General features: G+C 56.7%; 1 protein-coding gene across 1 annotated transcript in view; it reads right to left on the bottom strand.

Moving 5' to 3' along the window:
• The window catches only part of PHACTR3 (phosphatase and actin regulator 3), a gene marked incomplete at its 5' end in the record, with an annotated part of 236,614 nt that overhangs the window by 82,291 nt on the left and 133,761 nt on the right, over positions 1–20,562 (bottom strand). The window contains 3 exons of the mRNA XM_082671318.1: positions 3,955–4,137; positions 11,312–11,389; positions 15,430–15,591. Of these exons, the coding sequence (XP_082527444.1) occupies positions 3,955–4,137; positions 11,312–11,389; positions 15,430–15,591 (423 nt within the window). The remainder of the gene's footprint in view (positions 1–3,954; positions 4,138–11,311; positions 11,390–15,429; positions 15,592–20,562) is intronic.

The raw sequence follows: 20,562 nt of genomic DNA, 5'->3' as shown, positions 1-20,562 counted from the left end.
GCCTCGGGCAAGTGACTTAACCTCTCTGGGCCACTGCTTTCTAATCTAAAAGCAAAAACAAAAAATGGGGCTAAGATAATATAGCACACACAGAAGATGCCGAGTGCCACTTTTCCTTTTAATTAGTGCACTGTTGGGCACGCCAGAGCTCAGCCCCTGCACGACAGAAACACTGAACGGGATCCTGTCCCACTTAACATTGAAACAAGGGGTTCTCCTGGGCTTTGTTTAGGGGATGCTCTGTGGCTGACACAGCATGACCCAAACAAAACCAGGAATCACCCCAAACACAAAAGTCCAAAGTCAACCCAAATCACTAAACCCAAACTGAGGATCAAAGAAAACCACGGTCAGAATCTTTGACGGTGTTTCCTTCCTGAGCTATCTGCAATCCTTGGCTATAACCCCCATGCCCCCAGCCCTACCCCACGGTTTGGGGCACACAGAAGCAGCAGCCCCAATCCAGGTGTCACCACCTGGCCAAGGAGAGGCATCGCCCCCAGAGCAGCACAGGGGTTGATTCCCAAGACCAGGCTCTTCACCTTCATGGAAGGGATCACAAACTCATACACCCAAGGGCCCAAGCAGGAGCTGAGAGGTGAGCACCCTGCCCCCCGCTCCCCCCGCAAAGGAGATAACCTCTTCTCAGCTCCCAGAGACCGCAGCTGCGTGGGAACACGGGCCCAGTGGGCGCGGACTTTGATTGTTGAAAAGCAGCTATAGCTGCACGTGTGGATTTTTCACGAATGCTCCCGATTTTTAAGCCCAGGCAGTGTTTGAAGAAATGAGTTTAAGGTGTCTGAGTTAGATTACAATCCACTCCCTCACTGAAGGGGCTTTGCTCAAGGCCAGTCCTCTCGGTAGAGACCAGGAGCCGCAGCCCTGGTCAGTGTTCTTGGTGGAGGATTCCAGGCCTGCAGGGCTGCAAGAGACTCCGGTGGGGGGTGGGGGGGATCCCCCGCTCAATAGCAAAGTGCAGGTGCACCCACATCCCCACCCACACGTGCTTTTAGACGCAGGGCCTCTGTGGGGCATTTGCAGGCAACCCAATACCAGGCTTTAATGCATCACCCTCCCTCCAAGGGCTGCTTTTCCATGACAATGACAAAGTGATGATGATGATAAAGACAGGACAATCCCTGGGAGCAACAGCAAACACTTTCTGAGCGCTCAGTGTGAGTGACGACTGAGCTAAGTGGTTTAATTTTAGCAACCCTGAGAAGTGCAACATTATCTCCATTTATAGTTGATGACTCAGGTTCAGAGAGGTTGAGTGACTTGTCCATGGTCACACAGCTTGGTGAGGCACCCGGTCACATCTCAAACCCAGGTCAACCTGATGTCGAAGACGTTGCTCTCAATTCCCTAATTCTATACCCTTGGATGAGTTACTTAACCTGGGTACCTCCTTTATGAGTAAAAGGGGGCAAACAGCATCAATCGATCACCTGGGGGTCACATGAGCCAATATACATGACAGCGCTTAGAACAGCGTCCTGCACACAAGCGGCCGAGCGTGATGGCCCCTGTTGTCATCAGCATTATGATAAAGGTCAGTAGCTGCTAATACACTGACCACAGCCCAAAGGAATGAATCAGCCCTGCTTTGGAGATTGGACATGGCCCTGTACTTTTCCATATTTTTGTCTGCTGTATTTTACTCTAAGTGAAGCCATGCTTTTAATTTCAATTTATTTATTAAGAAGCTAGCACTACCCTGAATGAGAAACCCATACCACTTGCTCTAATTAATGAAAATGAACATTACTACTAAAACGTTTTCAAGTTGTGTACGCGTGCCACCAGATAATATCATCTCTCCCATCCCAGGGGCTCAGGACCTCTGGGGCCAGAGCGAAGGAAGAGGCCCAGTGAGGGATGGAGCTGCCTCCCATCACCACAGACTACACACTGACCAGAGGCCCAGGGCTTCTCCTACAGTGCAAACCCCACTGTGGCTCCAACCAACCGCCCTCGGGGAAGGGCTGCCCTCGGGGAAGGGCTGCCCTCGGGGAAGGGCTGCCCTCGGGGAAGGGCTGCCCTCGGGGAAGGGCTGTCCGGCCCAGTCCTCTCTCTCTCCAGCCTATCCTGGCTCTGACCACATCTACCTACAGCTCTGCCAAAGTCCCACGGTCTTTCCTACTCCCAGGCCACCCACAGCAACCAAAGTCCAGTCCGTGGGCTGTTTGCAAATAAAGCTTGCTAGCACCCAGCCATTCCTCTTCCTTTTGCACATCCTCACCTGGCAGAGGTGAGACCTTCCTAGCCACAAAGCCAATGAGATTTACAGCTGGCCCTTTACAGAGAAAGCAGCTGACCCTGTTCTCAGTCCTTGCAAGGGTCCCTCTGCCCGCCAGGACGCTCTCTCCCTCACTCTCTGGCCGGACAAGTTCTACTCATCCCTCTACCCCAGCTGGGCTGTCCCAGGCTCCAGAGCCCTGCAGGGACTTAGCCCAGGGGTCACCAGGTTTGCTCACCTGCTCACACCCACCCGGGAGGAGCGACCCAGACACATTATCATCACAACCCCAGACCCAACAGCACGTCTCACCAGGAGAAAAGTCCTTCATGCAGATCTGTGATCTCAACAAACCAACTCTGGTCTCAAGAATCCATCCCCAAATCAAGAGCGTGGACAGAAAGCACCTGAGGTTAGAGGGGGCGCCGACGGGAGCAGAAAGTCTGCCAGGGAGGGGCGCCAGTGGGAGGCGGGGTGCAGCGGCCCGCAGAAGGGAGGCTCCGCGGTCAAGGGCAGTGCTGGGCTGCTAGGACTCCAGGCGGAAGGCAATGCTTCAGCTGGCCATCAGAATCCCGCCAACCGCTGGCCCGACTGAAGTCAGATGGTGGGGGACACAGGGACACGGCGGTGACAGAAGGGTCTCTGCAGGAGAGGCCAGGACTGTCCCAAGGGCCACAGCCCTTCAGACCCCAAACTCCTATCGTGTCTCCAAGCTGGGGTGAAACTGGAGAGGGACAGCCATCCCCAGGGAGAGTAGGGCATGCCTCTCGACAGGTGCCCGCGAAGGCCAGAGGGATGCCGGGGCAGCAGGGGAAAGTGCAGGTGTGAGTGGTGTCTGGGGAAGCAGCAGCGGAGCACAGGTGCCCCCCTCAACCCCCGGCTCTGAAACCAAAGAGCCAGCCAGAGAGGCCCCGGCCAAAGAGGCCCGTGCACACGCCCGAATTTCTCAGCCCAACACCGTGGGGACGCAGGACACGTCGCAGCCGCCACGCCGGGCCTGGCAATGTTTACAGCTGCAGTTCTACGAAGGAGCAGGCCTCCTGCCTGACGGCCAGGTTGCCTGGAAGGTTTCTATGAAAACACTGCTAACAGGTCAGAGCGAGCAGGGGGTAGAGACTTCACAGCACACAGTTTCTGTGGTGGGTTTGTGCTTTTCCTCCTCTCCATCCCTCCCTCACTCCCTCTCTCCTCCCCTTCCCCATACCTGACAACTGCCCTGGTCTATTCAACTGAAATCACAAGAACCACCACCACGGCTCCCACCAAGAATCACTCAACGTGGCAGACGCTGCCCTGAGCTCCTCCCACCCCGCAGATAACCCGATACAGGCCATTCTTTTCTCCATCCTGCCCTACTGCCTTGGGGTAGCTAAGATGCTCCCAGACATCGGCTTCTTTGGAGAGAATTTTCCCGCTCAGAAGTTCGGAGGGAACAAGCAAAGACACCCCGGGAGGAGGGTGGATGGTAAGGGACCTGTGACCATCTGGAAGCACCTTCATCCACTGCTCTGCCGGACTTGGGAAGATGCTGGAGAAACACCCAGCAAACATTTAAACTCAACCACGTGGTGGAGCGTGGCAGGGCTCGGGGCACGGCTGCGCCTCTGAGGACGGTCTTCTACCACGGCTGCTGCCCAGCTCGGGCTGGGGACCTCAGTCGCCACCCAGGCGGATGGCCTCCTGGGAGCAGCTCAAGCCCAGGGTCCAATCAATACCTGCATCGTCTGAAGGGGTGTCCGAGGACAGCGTCTCATCCAGGGAAGCCTGGTCCGTCCCAGTGGCCAAAGGGCTCCCCAGCTGGGCTTCCGCCGAGGTCAGCGGCTCCTGCTTGGGAGTGGAAGGTTCACTCTGTGCAACTCGGGGATCTCCGTCGGGGCTGCATGCCTTGCTCTCAGCGTCTGCAAGGAAATTCAGCTGTCAGCTGAGCCTGACTCCCTTCCTACCTGCTTTCCTTCACGCGCGAAGTGACTTCCTGGGAAGTCCGCTATCCCAGGCCTGGTGTGGTCCCTGCACGCTCTCGCACACCCTGGGGATCCCTTTCCAGAGCCTTCCTAAGGCAGCACCGAGCGTCACAACACCCGCTGCCCTCTGGCCGCACCACTTCCAGCCTGCGCGCTCTTACTTCGACAATGCCTCCCACCCATGTCCTCGCCTTTGTGGCACCCCCAACCCTCGGCCTCTGCCCTGTGGCTTCGGCCAATGGGAAGTGAGCAGGTGTGAAGCAGCAGCGACTTTAAAAGTACCTGCCCATTCCTGCACATCTCTCCTGTACCCGGACCTTCCCCTGAGGACAGGCCCAGCCAGCCTGCTGGGGATGAGAGATGGCGGGGGAGGGGAGCAGAGCCAAGGCACCCCCATCCTGCCAGCCAAGGCCACCCAGACAGGTGATGACAAGCCCTAACTGCTGCCCATCCCGGAGGTGCTGGGTTGTTACTATCGAGGCTACAAATTACCTTTCACCTCAGCACCCACCATCCTACCATGAGTCCCCCGTCACACAAACGCTTCTCGTTTATTGGGTCCAGCATTGTGCCAACGGTGCAAAGACGGAGATTAACAAGACAATCCTTACCCCCCCCAGGTGGCTTAAACTGTGGGCAGCCACACAGCTGGCCACACGTGGCACTGCCAGTCCAACAAAGGCACAGCCAAGGGCTGAGGCGGGAATCAGGGAGTCCTTGGTCTAGGCAGGTGGCATCTCAGAACGGAGGACACCAGGCTCCTAGTAGGGCTGAAAGGAGGACCCGGCCCTCCCCTTGCTGGGGCTCAGTGGCTGAAGCCTTTGAGGGTCTGGCCTTTGACTGGTTGATCACCTTGGGTCATATCTTAGTGCTGTGGGGCCGGGCGCTCAAGAGCATAACAACTGGTCCAGATCACACAACCAGAGTGGCAGGTCCAGGCAGGGAGGCTCAGCCAGCCGATCGTACTCAGCCTTTGGAGACACAGCTCACAGCCCAGTTCATGCAGCACCCACAAAGCCCCCGGCTCAACCCTAGGCCCCACAGCCAGGGCATCCAGGCCGCCGCAGTGCAGCGTGTCAGCGTAGGCTGCACACGTCCACACGGCTGGGAGGCAGCAGCGTGGGGGAACCAGCCTTGCTTGGAGGCAGCGGGGAGAGGAGAGATTTATTTCAGAACCGGGGGTCCGTTGCTTAAGTCAGTCCTGGCTCCTCCCTGCTGTCAGGTAGCAGTGTCCCTTCCACTCCCCAAAGTGCCCAGGTGGGACAAAAGGTATAAGGTCACCCTCTCTACTCATCCCACCCCACAGCACATGGGGTTTCTTGTGCCCAGGCAGCAAATGTCTCCAGGCCTCAATTTCCTCTTCTATAAAATGAGGCTAATACTCCTGGCTTCGCAGAGTCAGAGTGAGAATTCAGTGAGTGAACGTCCATAACGCATCTGGCATGAAGCAAACACCATGCACGTGCTTGTCATTACCCTCACTGCTGCTCACAAAGGGGACAAGGAGGACGATGACAAGGGTGATGGTCTGCCACTCGGCCTGGGCCCCTCGGCCCACGTGGTATCAACAGGGCCCTCCCCACGCCCAGGACTCAGCCCAGGCCTGTAAGGTGACCCTGCAGGGGACGTGCACTTGTAATCACTGTTCACCATCTACCGTCTGCTGCACGCCCCCTAGCGGGGAGGGCAGAACAGCAGGAGTCTAGAGACTTGGGTCTCGGAAGATGCCATCTATGCAGCCATGTCACCTAGCCTGGGGGGTGGGTCTAGACCAGGGACCGGCTACCCTTCCCTAGAAAGAAGCCGATGGCCAGTATTTGTATTTTAGACTTTCTGGGCCACATGCCACAAATCCATGGTCCATATTCATCTTTGTTGTTTATTTTTTACAAAAGTCCTTTAAGTTTAAAACCATTCTTAGCTCAAGGGGGCTTTAAGAAGACAGACCTCGGGCCAGATGTGACCAGCAGCCAACCAACCTCCACCCAGGAGAAGACCAAGACACAAGCCAAGAGAAGCCACCCAGTGGACACAGTGAGAGGTCACCAAGCTCAAAATTACAGCTTCCTGGACCCTCTCTCATGACTGGTTTACTCATACTTGAAACACAGCTGTGACAGTCTCTGCTACCAGCTTACTTGGCCGCTGGTGACAGAGGTGACAGCCAGCACTGACTGAGGCTGTGCACAGCTAGAGACACAGCACGGCACTCTGCTGGCACCATCTCACCTGAATGTCACAGCTCCCCGCTCCGTTAGGTGTGGCTACCACCCACTCTTTACAGATGGTGACACCGAATCTTAGGAGCGGCGGGTCATTTGCTGCTGGTGACGATCCCCGTTGTTAATAGTAACGGCATCTCCATCATCATCAACGAAATGGTCAGAACACTGAAACTGCGAGACCCAAAGGTCCCCACCCTCCACCCGGGCTCAGCAAAGGCTGCACCCGGACGCACAGCCCCGGGATTCCTCCACCTACTTTTACGTCTTAGCGGACTTGCAGGACTTTTCTGGGCTGTGCTCAGAGCTCCGGCTCATAATCATGTTCAGTGAAAAGTCACAGTTCTCAAAATAGCCTGGGCGGCAGGGTCGTTGCTAAGCAATGCTGGCAGGCGGGGCGGGGGGAGCTGTGGGCAGCTGGTCCCCTGCTCCTCTCACTATACTGTGGGCGCTCCCTCCCGGCCAGGCGCTTCTGAGGGCGGCAGAGGGGAGCCGGGGCCGGAGGCTGGGTTATACGCAGAGCAGCCACGCTGAGAGGGGACATGCCCCAAGCAAGCACGCACCCCGCACGCACATGCCTTCATGCACACGTACCCCGCACGCAAACGCCTTCATGCGCACGCACACACCTGTATGCACACGTACCCCGCACGCAAACGCCTGCACGCACGTGCACGCACACACACATAGCCCCTGGCGCTCCTGCCACACAGAAGCCAGACAGACTTGACTCGTCACTGCCAACTGCCCCGAGGACAGGGACCTCGTGTCTTTCAGGTCACGGAACACAGCACCGCGGTAACAGCCACCTCCTCCTTATATCCAGTGATAGAGTATGAAAGTCCTTAAACTATTAAGGCAAAGTCAAGCAGACACATTGAGGAGGATGGAGTAACGTCACTCAGGGCACACGCGGCGTCTGGACAGAGAAATGGGCCAGCTCCTGTCCTCACTCATCGTATGTGGGCCAGGGACCTGGTGCAGGGGCTGGGACACCAGCCTGCCCTCGCCTGTCACAGATGTGTTGCTGGTCAAAGCTGTGAAGACGGAGTGAGAGGAAAAGGTCAGCTCCCGGTCCCTCATGCAGACCTGGCCGCATCTCACACAACTCCTAACCATACTAGTAGGGTCCTTCCTCGATCCGGCAGATTCCCAGACCTTCAGGAACCAAGGATAGGTCAGAGGGGTTCATAAAACGCATGTGTTCACAGTATCACAAAATAACAACCCCTCCCCGGAGAGCGGGGAGGGCAAACCCATGCCCTGGACACAGGCTCACCTCCGGGACGTGCAGGCTCTCTCCTGCAGGCCCGTCCACAGCCGGCTCAAGCAGCCGGCTCCTGACCGCTTTGTGGGCAGACTCCAGGGGGCTGACCCAGGGGCGTGTCCATGTGCACGCGTGTGCACACCTGTGCAGGGCAGAGGACCTTCCTGGGTTTGGCCTGGCCTAGGACGTTCAAGTGTGAGTTCCTGAGGCTGCTAAGAACTGCAGGCAGCTCTGGGAGGGTCTGTGGCCCCAGCCTGTGGGGGGCCTCTCTGGGCCCCTCGGTCAGTGTCGGAGTCTCGCTCAGCCCCCCAGGTGCCCCCTGGGTGTGAAGTCCAGGCTCAGTGCGGGGTAGGGGGCAGCCAACCACAGGGGGCGCTCCTGGCTACGAAGCCGGCCAGCCGAGCTGGGCGCAGGTGGTGGCGATGAGGATGATTCCTGAATTCAAGCCGGGGGCCATCTCTGAAGGGGGAGGGGGCGGTTCAACTCCCGGGGCCACGGATCAACCCAGCAGGAGCCCTGCTGTCCCACCTCCAGGACAAATTCGGGACCGACAGAGGCTGACCTAGAGCTCGACTTCACCCCAGTGAGAAAAGGCATTTTCTCAGCAAGTGCAGGACAGAAACAATCGCTCCAAGAGGTATGCACCCCAGGAGCCTGTCGGCAAACACTCTCACATCTCCCCTTACCCCTGTGCATCCATTAGAGGTAATACAGTTAAGAGTTTAAGGGAGATGAGTGGGTGGTGAGCCCACACCCCTGCCCCCTCCCCCAGACCCGGTCCCTTCCCAGGGGCAACGCCTGCTCCCTGCTTCTAACACGCACCCCCCAGCGGGAGCCCCGCAGGCTCACTGCAGACTCAGCCCACGTGTCCCGTGGCTGCCCGGGGTGCCACGGCCACAGGGGTGCCTGTCACCCAGCCGCCTGCTGGGGAGTCGAATTCTCTCCATTCCGTCCATGCTGCAGGGAGAGGCAGGAGGACGCAAGACCCTGTCAGACAGCCCCCGCTTTCTCACCTCCCCTAACCCGCACCCACCTTCTCTTTCCTCCTCCTCGGGGTGCCTGCTCCTTCCCCCACGGGGTCCTGCGCGGGCTGCTCCACTGGGCTGGAAGACGCTCCCCAGCCTCCCATCGCTCTCTGCTTCTCAGCCTTGGGGCACCAACGTTGGAAGCAGCTGGGCTTATAAACTCCGGACGCCTAGGCCCCACCCCCAGCACCTCTGATTGAAGAGCTCTCCAGGTGACCCTAATTGTAGCAAGTTCTGAGAAGCAGCCTGTTGACTCCTGCTATTAGACCCACTCCACCATCACCTCCCCCCAGCCCCGGACCAGGTCAGGGGCCCAACTCACGTTCTTCAGGTGCTACGTGCTTTCCTTCACCACACTCAGCTCAGCTGTGATTTTGTATTGATTTGTGGGATTATCTCATGTTTGTTCCCCACGGGACTGTGAGTTCTGGGAGAAAGGTATTTTGCTCACCTGTATCCTCAGCAGCTAACACAGACCCTGGCCCCTAGCAGATGCTCAGTAAAATGGTGCGGCGTCAGTTAACGAGCGCATTGTCAATTCTTGAGCAAAGAGACTGTGTTTCAGGCCCCTCCATTTCCTGGTCCACAATCACTTAGCCAGAGAGAAAGAGTGATCTAAAGTCAGGGTTGGCAAACTACACCCTGGGGGCCACATCTAGCCCGCCGTCTGTTCCACGGAGCCCCGAGCTACGAAGGGATTCTACCTCTTTAAATGGCTGAAAAAGAAAAATAATACTTGATAGCACATGGAAGTTATATGAAATTCAAATTTCAATGTCCCTAAATAAAGTGTTACCAGCACCCAGCCAAACCCACAACTTTGTGTAGTGTCTGGGGCTGCTTGTGCCTGATAACAGCAGGGGTAAGTATGGACCTCACAGCCTAAAATAATCTACTGTCTGACTCTCTCCAGAAAAGGCTCGCTGACCCCAATCTAAAGCAGGTGGGCCGGCGTGAGATCTCCCCGCCAAACACAGAAGCCAGGAGAGCCGGCCCCTGAGCGCGTCAGCCACGGGCTCACCCCATCAACTCGGCGGCCGGCTCTCTGTACTGAGGCCCCAGACAAAATCGTTTTACAAAGATTCAGAGTTTAGGAAAGGAAAAACCGCCCTTCTCCTGGAAGGTTTTCCCTTTAATGATTCACCTATCACTTTATCTTTGACGGAAATCAAATCCATGTTTTCCTTCATCAGTGATAATATTTTTAAAAACAGATGATAAACAGACCTTCAAATTGTTTTCATTTTCCCTCCTCCCGCCCCAAGAGTTAAGGTAAGTTTTGTTGGCAACATATTCAAAATGCCAGAGTTTGGAGCTTTTTGGTTCCATCCAAATTCACACAGTCCAGATCTCCATCTCGGCAAAGACATTTTCCCAAATCTGAGTCAGCCTGGAGCGTCTAACATCCGAACGTCACAGGACTTGATACCAAGTTTTTTTTACAGACAAAGTTTGATTATTAGCACTAAGCAATTTCCCACGTATGCTTCCCATGAAAACAGCATCATCACCAAAGTACTTTTCCCTTTGCATCTAAAGAAGAGGAATGACCACAAGGGCCCTACCAGACGCGGAGCACGTTATAAATCCGGATTCACGGACTCCATGGGCTCCCTTTCTACTTCCTGATACCTGGGCCAAATGACAAAGACACCAATAATATTTTAAGGCTAAAAGGCAGAAAGGAATGCCATTTATTCACGTGAGCCTCACAGAATTGGCTCTGTGAGGCCAGGTTCTTTCAATCAGGAGGCAAGAGCTTGGTCCAGCTCCAGAGAGACCTGCAGGCAGCAGTGAGGTTGTCTGAGACCCCACCACCCCTGCCAAGCTTTAGGGTCTCAGAGAACTGGAAAGCATGAAAGTTTAGTGTCAGGACCCAAGTCCTGTGCCTCACGCCATCACCAAGGGAGGAAGATGGGCGAACCCAAGAATCCTTAAATTAATTGTGTGAGTGATAAAACCTGGTGCTTCTGAAAGATGCAAACAAGGGCGGCTTCGCAGACACCACGGTGACGAAGGTTTCTGGACCAGAGTCTGAACAGCATCCGGGCCCTCCGGCTGCGTGACGCAGGGCAGCTACCTCCCAGGCCCTCCCATTGCTCACCTGGAGACCGGGTGATAACACCACACCCAGTCACAAGGATGCTGTGAGGACAAAAGGTTGAAGGTGGGTAGAACGCCCAGCAGAGCACCCAGCATATAATTGATCCTTAATAAACGGTAGCTGTAACACTAGGTGGTCATGGGGAACAAATAACTCACCCGAATCCAGGATTAAACTCTGAATATGAAAAAACAAAAAACCAGGCCTAGCCACTAGCCTCACCCACACCCAGCTGGGGCGGGAAGCCACCCCTCATCCCCAGGGCAGGTGGCTGCACCCAGCTCCACGCCCCATGAGCAGCTGACTCTTAGACTCACCGATGGGTCCTCAGAGGCCCGGGGGCTGAGCCGTGGGTCCTCACTGGACCCACGGAGGCCTCATTCAGGTCCAGGAGCCACAGCTGGACACCGGACTCCTCCGACTTCCACGCCACCCTGATGGGCTTGCTGGAGCCCCGTGAGACCCCCAGCCCGGCCCGGGGTGGCCCACTTACCCTGCTCCATCATCTCCAGGAGCCCCTTCTTGATGAGGTCCTCCCGACCTTGCCTGCTGGCCATCTTCTTCTCCAAGGCTGCACACACAACACAGACATCCAGGTGAGTCATGGGCAGAGCGCCGCAGGGCCCCGCCCGAGCCCGGCCAGCGCCACCTCCAGCGTAGGAAGACAGCAGAGAGGCAGCAGGTGACCGTGGGTTAGGGGCCCCCAGATGGGGCTGTGGTTCAGGAACCCGAGCTCCCCCCTAAGCAATGTGCTGAGCAGGGCAGAAGGGAGGTACCGTGAGCACTGTTTAAGGCAGTGGCTTGCGTGGCTCATCTGAGAAGCGATGCCCCGTGTACCACCCTCTCTAGGCTCCCATCCCCACCCTCCGCCGACTACGCCTTCATTTTCCAGCCCAAGACCTTGTCCCCCAAATACCCTGGGGTGCTTTTCTGCGGTTCTGTTTTCACCTGCTAAATACATCCCGACCGCCCTTTTGTCTGTTCACAGACCAGTCTTCTGTCCCACCAGAGGCTCCTCCGATGAGCCCCAGGTTCATGCTTTCAAAGAATGTGCCAGTAGGGACTTCCCTTAAGAATCCGCCTGCCAAGGCAGGGGACACGGGTTCGATCCCTGGTCCGGGAAGATCCCACATGCCGCGGAGCAACTAAGCCCGTGCGCCACAACTACTGAGCCTGCGCTCTAGAGCCCACGAGCCACAACCACTGAAGCCCACATGCCACAACTACTGAAGCCCGACGCCTAGAGCCCGTGCTCCACAGCAAGAGAAGCTGCCGCAACGAGAAGCCCGCGTACCGCGATGAAGAGTAGCCCCCGCGCGCTGCAACTAAAGAAAGCCCATGTGCAGACAACGGAGACCCAATGCAGCCAATAAATAAATAATGTTCCTTTAAAATAAAAAGAAAGAAAGAAATAGTAGCTTTAAAAAAAAAAAATGTGCCAATCGAACAGGAAGGAGGCGGCCGGGCCCCGATCCCCCTCCACCGAGCCCAACGTGCGGAACGAACCTCGTCAATTCCTCCTTTGGAACAGCCCTTCCAGCCCCCTCATCCCAGGGCAAACCCTCCAGCGACTGGCCCCCTGCCCCTGCCTCTCCCCTCCCAGGGGCCGGTCTCACTCTTCTCTCCTTCTTCTCCCTAACTGTCCAGAAAACAATTTGCCTGCAGTAGAATCCAATTTCCAAACACGAACCCATGACACCCCTCAGACCCTCTCTTTAAAAGATACGGACAAAGTACCGGCTATAAGCCTGGATCACAAAGGGCCCTGGGTCACCCACATGTATGAATGCCCTGCCCCACGTGGGAACGAAACAGCCGCTCGAGTAGCAGAGCTTAAAGTCTAGTGGCCAATGACAAACAGGCAATGACCATGAAGTTATTTATTAAAAAATATTTACTGAGCACCTACTGTGTGCCGGGCACAGGGGAGCAAGACAGGCATGGACTCTGCCTGAGAGCCAGAGCTTTGGGACAGATGACAAACATCTGGGCGAGTGGCATCAACCAGAACCAGAGGGCATGGGGGCAGGGCGTCTGGGGAAACACGGCTGCTTCCCTGAGGGTGTTTACGCTGAGGGATGAATATAGAAAACCCAAACATACCGAGAAAAAGACAACTGGGGGCAAAGGGAACATAATTTCCTTTCTGAGTCCAATTTCCAATCCAATTTCCAGGTGCCAGCAGTGTGGATAAAACTGAGAAACGGAACTCTGGCTTTGGGAGGTGCCGCCCAGTCCAAAAACAAGAGGCGAGCAGGACGAGGGTGAAGGTCTCCAGGATGGAGGGACCGCGCTGTGACCAGTGCTGGTGGCAGCCTTGGTAGCACCCTGCTCAGATGCACTGACTTGGAAGTCCTCCCAATGACCTGAAGAGGCACTTGCCAGGGGCTGCTGTCTGCAACTCAGGACACCTGTCCCCACGGCCCAAGCCCCCCTCCCCTCCTCCCAGAGCAGGTACGGGCTCAGATGCCACTTCCCAGACTTCAGGCTTCCGAGAGCCACCTTCATGGTGTCACTGGTCCCCACTCTGCCCAAACCACTGTCTGCATTGTTTTTTTTTTTTTTTTCCTCTCTCTAAATCATCTTTATTTTTACTTCATCTCATCCTAACCAAGGATGCCTGTGAAGACGGGGATTGGATAGGCTGAAATAAATAACATCCCACACTCTGGGGGGAAAGAACGGTTTAGCATAAATAAACGAAATGCAGCGCTATCTGCAGAATTCCAAATGCCTGATAAAGGGCCCAACGGGGATGCCTGCCCGAAGGCAGGGATGCTGCAGGTCTTAACCTGGAGACCCTCAGTCCCCCGGCAGGGCCCGCACAGCATCCTGAAAAACTCACAGGTTGCTCCCCGCAGCCCAGTGCCAAGTGGGCCAGGGACACAGGGTTCCGAGAGCACGCAGCTCACCCTCCAACCCCACGGCCCAGAGAGCATCAGGGGCTCCCCAAGGTCACAGAGGTCACCCTGCTCTGGCCCCCTAAGCCTTTCACTGATGCCCGGGCGAGGCTTCCCCAGCTCGGTGCGTTTGCACAGCTGTTCCCCTGGCTGCGATGCTCTTCCCTGCTTCCCTCCAGGGAACCGATTACGTCTCAGCTCAGTGTCACCTCCTCACCTGGACCTTCTCAGGCCACTCAGCCCAGGGCAACGCCCACCCCCCACCTCCTCCTCAGCCCCGCCAAGGTCGTGACTGTCACACGTGCTTGTCTGTCGCCTGGCCCCCCAGTTGGCGGAAAGCTCTAAGCGGGCAGGGTCTGGGTCTCCCTGTCTACTCTGTGCCTGGCACACAGGAGCCACACGAGGTTCATCGAATATCGACGTTTGTTCTGCTTTCATCCTTGACGAGGAGAATCTGTCCATCAACTTCTTGGGTAGTTAAAAAAATAAGTTTGTAAATTGCATAAAAAGTGTGGGTGGAAGTACCCCCCGCTGCTGTTAGGAGCCCCCCCTGCCCCCCGCCCCACTGGCTTTGCCTCTGCCGTCCCCTGAGCCCGGGAGTCTGCACCACTTCAAGGCTGGGACCACAGGGACCGCCAGAGGCAACAGCCCAAGACGGGCACTTAGCAGGCGGGTCCCCGAGGCCCAGGACTAACTCCACACGAGCAGCTCCCTCGCTGACTGTTTCCAGCAGCAGCTAACAGGCCTGTGGGAGCCGAGATGCTGTCTCCCCTGGGGTCTGCTTCTCAGGGCACCGACCTCCGCTTCACCGAGGGCACCCCATCGCCCAGGAACCAGACCCGAGCCCGGCTGCCAGGGTTCCAACCCCAAGCCCACAACCTGCTGCTGCCTGGCCCTGGCAGCGGCTGCCCATCTGATCCCGCTTCCCGTTCCTGACATGGGCAGGGGCGCTGTGATACGGGGGCTTCTGAGCACTTCGTTGTTAGAAACGTGCGGTGTCGCTTTGACTCTTACGGCCAGTTGTGTTGTCGTCACCACGTGCATCCCCTGCATCAGTCTCGTGGCCAGAGCTCCTGGCTTGGAGTTCGAGGGGGCGGGGGCAGCGGTCCAGCCTCTCGTAACCCAGCTTCCCACAGAGCTGAAGGTGAGTGAGGGGAGCTCTGGGGTCCTTTAGTGGGAGGGCATCCGGACGGGGCTGCCCAGGTAGGAGCTGCCTCTTCAGGAGGAGCTTAGGAGCCGGCGAGCGTCAGTATCGAGGCCAAACTGAGGCCCCGACCCTCTGAGTGAATCCCCCAGGGGGCTCTTGGGGACGGTGGGACCCAGGCCCCAGGGTTGTCAAAGTGAGGGTCCAGGTGCAGGAGGGCTGGGTGCTCCCCACTCCGGTGTGGTCAGGAAGGAGAGATGGTTACAAGCCAGGCCTCAGCTCCAGCCTGGCCTTGCAGTGACCTTGAGTCTGCATTTTTAACTAGGTCGAGGGTGACGTGTGTGCCCCTTACAGTCTGGGCGTGAGTGGGCTTCGGGTGGGACCTAGAGCTGCTTCCCCGCCCCCGCCCCCACCAGGGACCTGGAAGGGCTGGTGGAGAGAGGGGACCCGCAGGAGGTTGAACAGCTCCTGGCCGTCACAGGCCACAGAGCACAGCCTGCCCCTCCCAACACCAGCCACAGAAAGCGCGGTGACGGTGACGCCAGGCCCCCTCTCCCTGGTGCTCACCAGACGTTGTCTGCTTCAATTTTTCATTTTTCTTTTTCCTCCATTTCCAGGGTTTGAAGATTCTGCCCAGGGTGGCCAGTTTGCTGTTTCTCCTCACGGGGGGAGTTCGAATCCCTGAGAGCAGATATTCAGAGCGCACTGCGGGGGTTTGGTCCATCTCATCTGGAAGGCGAAAACCCAGCGAGGCGGTCAGTGATGACCAAGCCCACACGACAGCCTGGGGGGCCCGAGGTGACTCCCCTCCTCCCTGGGGCCACCAGTGATCCTCCAAAGCCTGGGGCTCAAGAGGGTGGGCCAGGCGATGGAGACGGGGCTTGTTCCATCATGTACCAGCCCACGTTCAGTTGGGTTAATTCACCTCCTGCTGCCTGTGAGAAGGGGCAGAGTTTATCCAGAACCAAGAAGCCCTAGAGACACCCAAAGATGCAGGAACAGCAGGGCTGGAGAGAGCGAGGACCAGGCCGGGGGGGCCACCAGCAGTCGGAGGGGCCAGGACCTGGGATGGGCGGTCATCAAAAGACCCAGCCCAACGCCCCATGGGACGGGCGTCCCAGGGACAGGCAGCCCCAGCCGGCAGCCTCCAGAGCAACCCCTGAGGTTTGACTTCCAGAGGGCTGTGCCCGTCAGCAGCCCAAGCCACTCAGCCCCTCTGAGCCTCAGTTTCCACATCTGGAAAATGAAGCTTATCATCATCCCTGATGCCTAGGGTTGAGAGGAAAATTCTGTGTGACCATACGGTGGCCATGACGTCTGGAAACAGGTAGACACACATAATACACAGTTTATCGATAGCATGTTACGATCCACGTGAAGTAATGTTATCTGTGTTTTGAAACTGTCTACCCATTCTGCCTAACATGCCGTGCCAGCACGGGTGGCTCTCAGTAGACATTTTCATAATCATTTATATTGTGTAAGTAATACGATAATTACTATGGAGCAAAAGTTAGTCACTACTTGTTCTGGGCCGAGTGCTAACATATTTTACCCCCATAGTAAATCTATGAGGTGGAGCCTGTTATTATATCCATTTTACAAATGGGTGCACTGGGGCTCGGAGCCACAAGCCATTCTGTTAGCTGCCAGAGCGAGGGGATGATGGCCTCGGGCGGCCTGACTCCAGAGGCCCCTCTCGTATCTCTAAGCTGCTTCTAGGGTGACGATATAACTTTATCACCCAAAGCAGGACACACATGGATGGAACACAACAGGAGGTGTAAACCAACACCGTCCAAACAAAGCCAACCACTCTCTCCAGCTGTTTTTTTTTCCGTGCAGCATGCAGGATCTTACTTCCCCAACCAGGGATCGAACCCACGACCCCTGCAGTGGAAGCGCAGAGTCTTAACCACTGGATCGCCAGGGAAGCCCCTGTCTACAGCTGTTATTTAATTGAGTGTTAAGTGTACACCAGAGGCTGGGTCCGCAGGGGGTCCACAAAGAAACCTCGTGTGGACAGACAGCCCAGGGGTCTCGTTGGAGGACTTCTCTCTGCGGACTTAGCAAACCAGCCAGACTCCTAAGCCCATGACATTTTCTACCTTGGGTTCAGCTGTAAGCCCAGTGCCTGGCGCCTAGTAGGGGCCCAGGAAGTTCGGGTGGGGAAGTCAGTGAGCCAGGGCAAGGTCACGACCCCCAGCGCCGCACTCCAGGCGTGCAGGATGCAGATGGTCCTCCTCTCCTCAAGAGTCAGTTCACTGCGTGTTATTATCCTCTCCTTTCCTTCCTCCGCCCACGGATGCCAGATGGGAGTGGAACCGCCGGTGCCATGTGGCCCCAGAAAAGCTGACTGTCCTGGAGGCATTTTTGGCACAAAGGAGAAAGAAACGGCCTGGTCTCCCCAAGCTTCCAGGCTGGTTTGAAGATAAAGACGAAGATCCCCAGAGATACGCATGTAGATGAGGAAGAACTGTCATCGCTTTATTTATATCTCATCTTACTCCACAAAGGATGGGCAGCCATTATCAGAAACACATGCCCAACAAGACAAATGAGTGTCCGAGGAAATCCAGAGGAAGGGGAGTCTGGACAGAGCCACCGCATCAGGGGTTAGAGACACCACGTGTGGCTCTGAGCTTCCTGGCAGCCAAAGCAAAAAGGAGCAGCACATAGAATAAACTACAAATCAGACCCCAAACCTCACTCCATCTGCCCCCTGTATCACTGTGACTTTAGTCCAGGCCACCAGCATCTCTACCCCAGATGCTCACAGAAGCCTTCTAACTGGTGTCCCCGTGAACCCCTATAAATGTAACTCTGATCGTATCGCTTTCCTGCTTACTCCCTGTGGCCTCCCTTCTCATTTAGGGCAAAATTGCCAAGGCTGTAAAGGTCTCGGAAATCTGCTCCCAAGCCCCGCCCACCTCACCCCTGCCCACTAGCCCCCTGTTCCATTTCATCAGCAGCATTATTGTGCATTAGCATCTATGGCATGTTATGGAAACCAGAACGTCGTAACTGTTAGGATGCAGCTACCAGAAGCAGGGATCCAGGCTCACACCCTGGCTCTGTCATTCACTACCTGGGGCTGAAGTGTTGACACCACTGTCCTCCCTGCATTTTCACCTTTACCCCAGCCTTGCTGGGGGAATAGGGCGTACAAGGGATTTCCCAAGTCCTTACCTGGGGGCTCACCATGTGGCTTGCTTGAACCAATGGGAGGTGGGCAGAAGGGACATTGTGGCCCCCTCCTCAACACCCCTTCCCCCCTCCCTCCACATCACTATTTTATTTATTTATTTATTTATTTTTTTGCAGTACGCGGGGCTCTCACTGTTGTGGCCTCTCCCGTTGTGGAGCACAGGCTCCGGACGCGCAGGCTCAGCGGCCATGGCTCATGGGCCCAGCCGCTCCACGGCATGTGGGATCCTCCCAGACCGGGGCACAAACCCGCGTCCCCCGCACCGGCAGGCGGACTCTCAACCACTGCGCCACCAGGGAAGCCCCCACCATCACTATTTTAATACGTTGCCTCCCTGCTCCCTCCCCACAGTGGCTGGAGCAGGTACTGTGGTTCCCACCTCACTTCTGACACACCTGGGTCCTCACCGCACAGCCTGGGGCACAGGCGGGGCACGCCGACCACTGAACAGACTGCACACCACTCTCCCCTTGAGGATTCATTCACTCATCCATTCACTCATTCATTCATCTATTCAACAAAAACTTATTGACACCAGCCATGTGCCGGAATCGCACCAGGAGGAGAATGTGCAGAGGTGAACAGAAAGAATCCCTGCCTCTGTGGGGCTTCTAGCGGCCAGCGGGAGACGGACAACGGGAGGGGGGACGTTAAGAAACCAACCCTGCTCGCCCCATAGTTAGTTCCCTGCTGCCTTCCTCTCCTTACCTTTCCCCATCACATTCATCACCTGGTGTGTGTGTGTATGTCTGCGTGCGCACACACAGACACGCACGCACACAGACCCACACGCAGATGCACAGTTATTTGTTTGCCTTTTGCTCAGTCACCTCCCTAATTTGAGAGCAGGGTCTGCCTTTGATGGTTGGTTTGCAGCTGAATCCCTGGTGCCCAGAACACGTAAGATAGGAACCCATGTGGTGAAGGAGATCCTTCCAGACATGAGGACGGATGGACAGAACCCAGCATCTGCTCAGGGAGCCGGGGGAGACGCGGGGGCTGCCTGGCAACGGAGGGTTATGAAAGGCTGCTCTGAGCGCGTTACTGGAGCAGAAGCCTGGGTGAAAGGGAGCCAGCAGTGTAGATGGGAGCGGGGGCAGGGAAGAGGGTCCCAGGCAGAGGAAGAGCGAGGTCGAGGGCTTGGAGGAAGAGCGCAGGGTATGAGGGCCACGGATGCAGCTGGGGAGGCACGCAGGGCTTGAACCTGATTCAGAATCCAGCAGGAGCGACTGGGTCTCTTCAGCTCAAACGACCTGATCTGTTCATCTACCAAATATCCAATGTGCGCGACCAGGAAGACACCTTAGTCTGAGCGACTCCCCAGGGGCCTGCTGTCACTGGCGGAGCAAAGGTGGGGACAGGCTCCAGAGGTCTGAAGCCTGCACCTCCAGCGCCCTCTCCGCCCGCCTGGACCCGGGGCCAGGCAGGGTGAGGGCTCCCGAGGGCCGTCACTCATAACCCAAGGCCAGCAATTTCAGAAGAGATGCTCCGTCCAGTGAAGGAATCACTTACAAGCCACCCAAGGGCATGAATGGGTCACGGACGGTGTGCATGGGGGTCCGAGGGAGCAGAGGGGGGGCGGGCCCTCCTGGGTACCGTGTGGCCCACTCACACTGGAGGGTGGGAGTGAATGTGGGCAGGCGCGTGTCTAGCAGAGAGGGTGTGTGCATATGTGCATGCGTGTGCCTATATGGGAGGGCGTGCGTGCACCTGTACGTGTGCGTCACACAGAGAGAAGGGAGGGTGGGGGACCGCCACCACCCTCTATCCCCAGCCCTTGAATTCGCTCAGCATCCCTGGAGTTGCCCGGGAACCTCCTTCCCACATCAGGGAGGATTCCCAGATCCAACACATCAGCAGACCCCTGCAGCCTCTGAATAGCACGCGGCGCTAAGCTCCAGGGGCACCTCTGCCACCTGTGAAGCATTAGCAGTTAATTAATGAAAAATGTTTCCCCGCATCTGCTGGGAAAGTACGACATGCGGCTGCAGGGCAGGCAGGAGGCCGTCCAGGCTCCCAAACGATGGATGGGCCAGGCGCCCCGCCCTGGGGCTGAAGGTGCAGCTCCAGCCCCTCCCATCTCTGGTCCCTTCCACAACTCCAGCCCTCTCCCCGTCCCCTCTGAGGTTAACGGCAGTCAGGGCCCTCGGCCCCCAGGACCCACTGCCACCACGCCATCAACGGATCCCACAGACCTACAAGTCAGGCACTTCTAGAACCAGGCAGTGAAGGACACCAATGCCATGGCTGAGGGCACTGAGCTTACGGACTAACTTCCATGCCTGGCTCAGGGCCAACTCCTTTCTTCCTAATATCCTCTTCCGTCCTAGCTCTGATCACCCTCAGATATCATCCTGGGATCTGTTATTTATTGTTATCATCTATCTTTCCCACTGGAACCAACGTTAAGCTTTATGAGAACAGGAACTGTGGCCACCTTGCTCGTCATGGGTCCCTGGCATCTTTACTGGCGCCTGGCACCCAGGAAGTGC

Source organism: Grampus griseus, assembly GCF_964374135.1.
Source record: "Grampus griseus genome assembly, chromosome: 14".
Lineage (NCBI taxonomy): Eukaryota > Metazoa > Chordata > Mammalia > Artiodactyla > Delphinidae > Grampus > Grampus griseus.
The sequence above is the reverse complement of the archived record's forward strand: the minus strand, read 5'-3'. Positions and strand labels throughout refer to the sequence as shown.